The sequence below is a fragment of the Aplidium turbinatum genome, chromosome 5 (assembly GCF_918807975.1).
Source record: "Aplidium turbinatum chromosome 5, kaAplTurb1.1, whole genome shotgun sequence".
Classification (NCBI taxonomy): Eukaryota; Metazoa; Chordata; class Ascidiacea; order Aplousobranchia; family Polyclinidae; genus Aplidium; species Aplidium turbinatum.
The window spans coordinates 21,499,981-21,509,423 of record NC_137476.1 but is presented as its reverse complement, the minus strand read 5'-3'; the positions used below and the strand labels follow the sequence as shown (position 1 = coordinate 21,509,423).

Below are 9,443 nucleotides of genomic sequence, written 5' to 3'. Positions count from 1 at the left end.
AAGCTACTATCAAAATAAATTATTAAACAGTCTCTGCAAATTGTGAATACGGGGATTTCCCCTTTTCATTCCATTTCGCGCTCTTTTGCATTTTGTTGTCAGTCGTTCAGTCAAGTCAAACAAACATTGACTAGGTTATCTGCTTACCGCTAGGCTCAGTTCAGTTTAACAAATGAATAGCAATATATGGCAGAGGTCTAAAAAAAGGTAGAAGCGATAAAACGCGAACGTTTTAACATGCTTGATATCACCAACAAAATACATTGAACTGTTTGGCATCATTTAGAAAGAAAAGCAATTTTGCTTTGTTACCGTATAAGGTAAAAATATTTTCAACTTATTCTTTGATGTGGTCAGCACAAGACTTTGGTTTTGCATGGCACATTTTTTTCTAAACTATAACCCATTTCATGATATAGGCATGCATCAATGCTTTATGCCTTTAATATGCAGGATACTGTGGTAACAATCCTATTTTACTACAACTGTAACAAGTAGCCTACATGATGAAAAAAAAGTTGTATTGTTTATCTGCAGTTTTGTTGTGTTGGTGTCACAAAGGATTATATCAATGTAAGCTTTCGATTTAAAAAGCTGTACCTGCAATTCATCATGCCAAGTCCACAACAAGCTAAAATGCTGACAAAGAACATGACCTCTCGAAATATAAGCAATTTAAGTGACAATATTTTAAGTCAGATTGACAGGGAAGCAAATTTATCAAGAAATCCAAAATTAATTCGAACTGAAGAAAACTCGATGGAACGGGTATGACATCTGCATTAGTAATTGTGAAAAAGGAGAAAAATAAGTTGATTTGTCACGATTTGATAAAATATGATAGTAAATTGCTGATTCTGATACTTGCAGACATTGGCTAAAAGTCGGCAAGTTGACTTTGTGATTATTCAGTTGTGTTTTATCTCTAATAATTGAAGATCCGCTACTGCTATCAGTTTATTACATAAGCTTTTGCTTGATAATTATAATGTAATTGGGTTGGAAGCTCTAAAGACGTTTAGAACTTTTAATTTTATACCAAGAGAAGATCGATGTTATTTTATAAAATTTTTAGCAAGCAATTTTTCATGTATACACGCATTTCATGTTTTCATATATAGATGATACGGTACTTGAGATAATTTTAAACATTTCTGACTTGTATTTCGTGTTGTAGCTAACACCATCAAAGTACATGCAATTGCAAAGTATGGACACAAATCAAAAGCTTGTTAGAACTCGTGAAATGCATCTCCCCAAGATCATTGAATTATTGGATATATCTGATACTTCTCATCAGAAGGTAGCCTATTTTTGAAATTTACTAGTTTTATGATTTAGTCACATGTGGTAGGCTAATGTGTCATGTTCAAAACCCATTATACCTAAATATATATGTTATTTTCATTAATAGTGTTTAAGAACGCTAGACCAGTGCTCTTCAACCGGGTATACTGTATAGTGTATCGGAATGGCCCGTTTCGGTGAGTCCGATTCGGTGAGTCCGATTCGGTGAGTCCGATCCCTATTCGGTGATTTTTTCAATTTTTTTTTTAATTTATCGGGTAGCCTACCGTAGCCTAATTGTCATTGCCGTTTTAGGGTTAAGGTTAGAGGTTAGGAACTCATCGAATCGGACTAACCGAATCGGACTCACCGAATTGGACTCACCAAATAGTAGCAGACCCATAGTGTATACCCAAGTGTATACTGGATCAAAACTAGGGTATACAGCTGGAGAAGGGTATACGAAGGGTATACAGCTTAGATCTGTGATAGTGGAAGTCACAACAGAGGTACGGTGGCTATCGCGAGGGAAAGTTCTTTGCCGTGTGTTTGAACTTCGCAAACAATTAAGGGCAGTTTACACTGAACACGGAGACCCAAGGGCTTCCAAGTTTCGTGACATATTCTGGATTGCAAATGATCGTTTGAACCAAGTGAACATCAGTCTTCAAGGGAGAGGGGGTGATATATTTCGGTCAACTAGCAAGATCAATGCGCTGAAGATGAAAATTGCACTCTGGAAAGAGAATTTAAGGAACTTTAATGACTTTCCTGTATTAAGTCAATACGGTACATGAAAGAGTCCAGCTGGGAGTTTGAGGACGTTTCTACTGAAGATAACTTGCCTGCCTTTATTGGTGGTCACCTGAAATTACTTGCCGACAATTTGACTACGTGTTTTCCTGAAGATAACAAACAATGTCTGGAAGCAAACTCGTGGATTATCCAACCATTTAATGAAGAACCAACTGAGGATGAGGAATTATTGGAATTACGGGCTGATTTAAATCAAAAATACTCATTTCGAGAAGTGAATTACACAGAATGTTGGGGTTCTCTTCTTGAATTTTCCGAATACAAAAATCTCGTCCAAAAAGCCATTGATGTCTTGGTGCAGATGCCTACCACTTATTTGTGTGAAGAAGGATTTTCCAGTCTTGTTGAGATCAAGTCAAACAAACGAAACTCGACACTTGACATTGTTTCTTTAATGCGGGGAGGAATAAAGAGCTAACACCACGTTATGTCCAACTTTCCAAAACAATGCAACAACTAGCTAGCCATTAAATCAACTTCAATTTTGACGTTTTTTGCACTTTTGCATGCGTAGTTTCTTGTGCCCAGTTCAAGACTACTAGTACTATACCGGTAATCACTTTAACAAACAATTAATTAATTATTAGTTTTTTTTTACTTCCTGTGCACAATTAAACATTGCTATTTGTGAGGTAAACGGAGTTATTAAAAATTGAAAAAAAGTGTACCACGCACAAAAAGGTTGAAGAGCACTGCGCTAGACTATAGCCTACTTTATCTATGCCTGCCATTTTGCTCATTTCTTGCATACGATATGTAGGAAAGTAAGCAACAATGCTCTCTAGTTTGCATACCGTACTTGCTGTATAAGAGCTCACTGCACCGGGAGTTTGAGCACTTAGACAAGATGGGTGAAAGTACCTATAATGTGGTTTCTTGCATACCACAAATGGAAATATCACCATGCCACGTTACTTATGTAGTAATAATGCGTTCCTGTGTAGTGTACGGTTTACTGCACTGAGGAAACGTTAAAGTCGAAACAGTGGCATCTTGTCTGCAGCTTTGTAATGCTCTTGGTTCACCAATCACCAATTGAGCACTTTGCTAGCAGACATCTTGCTGTTGCATTATTATGCATAACTCACTGTTCCGGCAATTTGATGATGGGTGAAGTACCCGAATGTTGTTTTTTGTGTACCACAAATGGAAAAATCACCATGCTGCGTTACTTATATAGTAATACGGCGTTTCTATCTGGTGTACGATTTACTGCACTGTGGAGACCTTACGGTCGAAACAGTGGCGTCCTGTCTGCATTTAGTACCGTGATGCTTGCTCTGTGTAATTTTTTTTCTGGAAGAAAGAAAACTGAAGGAAAGTTTCTCCTCTACCACGTAAAGATTTTTTTGATGTAATAGACTAATGGTAAAGTTTTACTTTTAATAGCTGTCTTTTTTTCTAGCAGAGATGGCTATCTTAAATCTTTGTTTTGTTGATATATTTATGTTAAAGTTGTTTCATTTGTTCTTTTAGGTGTCTGCTGTCGATGTTGAAGAAGCATTGTTTCAACCTTTTCCATCAAAGATTAGTTTTCAGTCGTTTGAACCTTGCAATGTCTACGAAGTTCCTTTGCATTTAAGGAACAATGATAAAGTTAGTGCTGATATTCACTTTTTTGCAATAAGCAATAGGAGATTTGAGATTTTGCAACCATTAATTGCAGCAATGACACTTCAATAAATTGTACAATTGTGTGTTTTTCTTTTATCGTTTTAGCCGACTATTTCAGTACGTGTTGGTTTTCAGCTTTTCATTTATTTATTTTAGTTTATGCATTTATGCTACCCTGGTCAGTGGTCATACTCTTCCAAATTCCCTAAAAGTCTGTTGTTTTGTCTTGCATTGCTTTCATTTCATTATTTTCTTAAATAATTTTGGCGTTAGTTTTGCAATCGTTTATGCTGACCCTACTATTGCCCTCATATTTGTGGAGTCTAAATGGATACGATGCACAGGTACTGCAAAGGACCACAGACAAATCTTTATTATTGGTTATTTACTTTTAGTGTGATTTTCCAAGCCGTCTCCGAATTGAATTGTAGGTGACTAGTGTTTAGTCAGTGGTTTGCTGCATATTAACTCGGGTTGATAAAGATCAGAGATGGCGGTGTTGACCTTACAATTGTAATAACGTGAATCAAGTTACCAATTTCATCGTTATATAGATACCTGTAGCCATGAATATTTGGTAGCGAATTTCAAATTGAACTGAACTACGATTCGTCTGTGAAAGAGTTCAATCTTCAGACATAATATGAGTTCAGTATGAGTTCATAATATGAGATAGTATGAGTTCAAATAGTATTTTCTAGCAGTAGTTGCAACGTTTATTTGATGAATGCGAAAGTAAAAGCAGAAACGCATTCACCAGATGAACGTTGCTTGCAACTAGTGTTAGAATATATAATAATCTTGATGAACACTTGAACTTTTCAGTGTTTAGGTTTAAAAAGTGTTATTTTTAGGTGCCAAGGCTGGTGAAAGTGACTCAAGATGATTCACCTTATTTCAAAATAATTAGCCCGATTGATATCAGTCAAAAGGTAAAATATACACGAGCAGTCCATGCAGTCGTATAGGCATAGACAACTGATCTAAATAGCCATAGCCCCCTCATGAAGTCGAAGGTTTAGATTTATGGATTTCGCTTTTTAGCAGCTGAATATCAGACGCTGTTGCAACCATCTTAGTTAACAACACAAGATAAGATATGACAAAATTTGAAATGATTTTGCTGTATAAAACCTCAACATGTCTGCTTTACAGATTGCCCCCGGTATGACTTCGATTTTTAAAATACAATTTTCGCCTGACGAAAAGAAGGATTATCACCATGAGCTGATATGCATCTCTGAGAGGGAAAAATTTGTTGTTTCTGTAAACGCCATTGGCGCTAGAGCTATGCTTGATTTGCCAGATCAAGTTAACTTTGGTGTGTGCCCAGTGAAGCATTTCATTTCGAAAGTCCTTTACATTCGAAATATTGGCAACCGTGAATCCCAATGCACTGTAACAGTTAAAAAGTAGGTGCACATGTTGAAACCCTTGCACTTTAAAATAAAGATGGTAATTGTACCTGTAAAATGTAAATGTTACAATTCTTACATGTACAATTGTACACACTTTGTTGATTTGTTATTGGGACATTTTTATTCCTACAACAATACACGACCTAATGTTGTGGCCCGGAGGACGTGAGCACGAATGACATGATCCCTATGCCGCAAGACGGGAATAAAGCGAGATTTAAACAACTTTAAATATTCTTTACACACAATGCGCTACACAAACTTAAGTTTTTTGCACTAAAGAAAATCAATATGAAACTGCCACTAATCTATTTTTTTTACTCTTTAATCTTAAGGGCACTTTTAAGGACACGTATGCAGAGAAATAGTTACAAACGTCTAGCCAAACTCTAAGTGTAAGTCTGGCTTTCTGCAGTTAATCTCGCCCCTCGTTGCTTCATAAACAACACAGGAGGTCAGTTACACAGTTCTGTTTTCGGACACGACCAATTCGGTTCGGGCGCGCTGCCAAACAGCCTTACTTCTGACAAGCGCAACAACAGACACAAGAAATAAACGTTACCGGTCGTTTGGTCGACAGACATTGGTCGTGTCCGAAAAGATTGGTCGACAGTCATTTGGTCGACAGGACGTTTGGTTGACAGACATTTGGTCGACAGGATGTTTGGTTGACAGACATTTGGTCGACGGATATTTGGTCGACAGGACATTTGATCGACAGGACATTTGGTCGGCAAGACATTTGGTCGACAAGACATTTGGTCGACAGGACATTTGGTCGACAAGACATTTGGTCGACAGGACATTTATTTAGGACATTTAGTCGACAGAATTTTTTGTAATGAACAAAAGTTTTTTTTAATGAACAAAACATTTTGTAATGAAGGATACATTACATACAATACGAATGCGATCTTTTAATACGGTAGGTTCTACTTATACATGATCATAAGTTGTGCGTATTGTACTTTTCAACCTGAAGTAACAATCAACGCAACAATGGTAGTGTTATTATGATGTAATAAACGCAATTAACTTCAAAGAATACCGGTGACTTCAGTTATCAGACGAACCTCTTTTGTTTGCGTCTGTCCCAGTGCTTCCACTTTTACAAAGCTAGATTACCACTTGTATTACCACATTTGTCCTCAGATTACCACATTTTTTGCTGTGATTTTCTTCCCGATTTTAACCGTATTTCGACTTACTTTTACATTAACATAGTGGCTATTTTTACCCACTTGTTGCCATGGTCACAATCAGGTATTGCCAGAGTTAGGATTAAAGTTAGGAAGGGTTAAGGTAATGATTAGACTTAGGAATAAGGTTAGGGTTTTGATCTTTACTCAGAACTAAAAAAAAATTCCAAAATGCAAGTTTTTGTTTTCAACAGCTTTAAACTTTTCTCAAATTATGACAGAATTCCTTATCTGGCAACGCTATTATTTGGCTATATTTACACTATATAATATAGTGTGAAATAAGGTCTAAAACAACTAGGCCTACTCAGTTTATTAACAGTAGCCTACCAGTTATTAACAGCTATTAAAACGTCCGAAATAAGTAAGCAAAGTACTGTACCGGTACTTGACACCGCAGTTAGAATCTGAAAGACATCTTGACTATGAATATGGTCACCCTACGTTCAAAGTCAAAATTCAGGATGCATTCCAAAATCAAACCGAAAACAGCGGAACATGCTAGTCGCATGCTATTATAAGTAGTTTTTTGCATATCTGATCGATTTAGGAAGACAACAGTTTAAATGCTCTTATTTATTGATAGTATTTTATGTCAAATTTTCAAAATTTACAATTTCCACATTTTGGCAACATTTCCACACAAAATTTCCATATTACCACAAAATTACCACAAATTTTTCATCACCACATTTTTACCACAAGCATGATGAAAATTCCACAATTGTGGTAATTACCACAAAAGTGGAAGCGCTGGTCTGTCCAGCGTTGATCAACGTTGAATTGTTTACTCAGACAGATGCGTTGCACGGACGGGTGATAGAAATCAATTAAAATCATAATTATCATCGTCTGGAGGCTCTCTCTGCCTTTTTTTTCGATTAAAATCGTGATGCGTATTATGTGCAAGAACTTCTTTTTTCCAAATATTTTAGCGCTAAAATAGGCGTGCGTATTATACACGAGTGCGGCTTATACTTGGTAAATTACGGAGTTCTTTATAAAAATATTTTGTATAGTGTTTATTGCGCACAAAACCAAGCAAATGCCAGCCGATTACAATGGTTGTTTTTCGTCCAGAAAATGCCAGAAAAAGCGTTTTAGACCATCTAAAAATCAAACCAAACCCCCGATCAATAAACACACATACCAGATATTATAATGGTCAATAAAATGAATCGTTCTGTCGACCTAACGTCCTGTCGAATGTCCTCTCGACCAGCTGTCCAGTCGACCAAATGTCTGTCGACCAAATGACCGGGTACCGAAATAAACAAGTTTTGCGTCATTCATGTCTTGCTGCACAGGGATCGCGTCATTCGGACCGCGGTATTAGGACGTGTACCGAAGTATGAAAACTGTAGAAACAAAGTAGTCTAATACTCATAAAATAAACCAGCCATAGCCGATACTCATCACTAACCAGAACGTCACTGAAACATTTTCATTTTGTAACTTCTTCTCTCGTATTGTCGCTATGTGTCAGGGCATCCGTTGGTTAGCCACTACCTGGTGTCGTCATCGATGGAAACTAGGCCTTCCATACCATGAGGTGGTCTGTATAGCCGGCAATCCTTGATAATGTGGGCAAAAAAAATTTTGTAACTAATTTTCATGCATGAGTGTCAATTGTCGAATGGTTCCACGAAATCTCGTGTATCTATTTGTATCGACTTGACCAATGATCAGAAACTTCTTTCAGGCCTTTCAAAGTTTCAGTGGAAAGCATTATTCTTCCAGTAGGCGACGGTATGCAGTTGTCACTTGAGTTTGCACCGAAGAAAGTCGGAGACTACCACAAAGATTTGATTATCGAGTACAGTTCGGGTAAGCATGTGTTGTAAGTGCAGTATATAACTATTTCATCCAGCTTTGCATTACGAGTGACCTATTTAAATTTATTTACACATTACATATCAAAGGCTAGTGTGAAGGTTCTCAACTTTTTTCTTTCTTGGCCCATTTTTGTTGCACAAACAATCTATAGCAGTGGTTCCCAACCTTTTTGTTGTCACGGACCCCTTTAGACAAATTATTAATTCTGCGGACCCCCACCTAAATTTTGCAGAAACTCAATTAACATACTATTGACTATCTAACTTTGGTTGCACCGCATGCTTTCTATTACGTAATAGACGAGCCAATCTTGATTTGACTGTAATCGACATGCGTTGTGGACTGTGCCTGTGGTAGATGTAGTTTAAGGTCAATGTACATTGTACACACTGTAGGCAGTAGTATAGATTTATTTTAATGCATGCCGGTACAGTTTATTCTCGCGGGCTTGAGCTTGACACATTTGCATTTAAAGAGAGAAATAAAAGTAAAATGATCGCTTTTCGTTTTTTTTTTCCAAAATTCATCAAGGTAATCAAAGACCCCCAAATGCTTTCTCACGGACCCCCAAGGGGTCCGCGAACCCCAGGTTGGGAACCACTGATCTATAGCCTATAAACTTTTTATGCGGCGGGAAAAAGCTAAAAAATAGGTTGAAGACAAAAAACATCAGAACATTATGACCAACTTGAAGTTAGCCTACAGTGGTTCTCAGCATACGGTAATATGCCGTATTCCTCCTTTGAAAGCCTCAAGTATTGTCCAATCCTCACTTCAATAATTCACAAAAACAACACTAAAACCGGATTTGCAGAAGTTCAAGTAGGCTGTCGCTTTCATTTATGGCTTGATTGCTATCACATAGTGCTATAACATCATGAAGTGTTGAAAAAACTCAAGGTTGATCTATTCTGCTCAGTCATAAATAAATCTAACTAATAAGATTTAAATTTTATTTACATTCCTCCCCGGTTCCCCCCTCAAAATGATTATTCCTCCCTTCAAGTTACAAATTGCTCGCTACTAGAACCACACTGTTGCAGTTACTTGAAATCAACATCCTTGTGTGATGTAATAGAAGGAATTGATTGCATCAAGTCGCGAAAACAGTTATTTTAATAATTAGAATGAAAATTACCATTCTGTAGCAAATAATAACAGCATCATTTGTTGTTACTACAATGGTTGGTTTTTGAATCTTTATCTTCAGACTGACAAAGCCTCTGATAGGTTACGAAGCACGTCTTTTAGGTTCAGACAGTTAGGTGCCTGC

General features: G+C 37.0%; 1 protein-coding gene across 1 annotated transcript in view; it reads left to right on the top strand.

The window, feature by feature from the left end:
• Nucleotides 1–612: 612 nt before the first annotated feature.
• The window catches only part of LOC145771027 (hydrocephalus-inducing protein homolog), an 84,579-nt gene continuing 75,748 nt past the window's right edge, over nucleotides 613–9,443 (top strand). Inside the window, 6 exon segments of the mRNA XM_082582768.1 lie at nucleotides 613–768; nucleotides 1,178–1,303; nucleotides 3,580–3,699; nucleotides 4,572–4,649; nucleotides 4,873–5,129; nucleotides 8,037–8,161. Coding sequence (XP_082438894.1) covers nucleotides 613–768; nucleotides 1,178–1,303; nucleotides 3,580–3,699; nucleotides 4,572–4,649; nucleotides 4,873–5,129; nucleotides 8,037–8,161 — 862 coding nt within the window.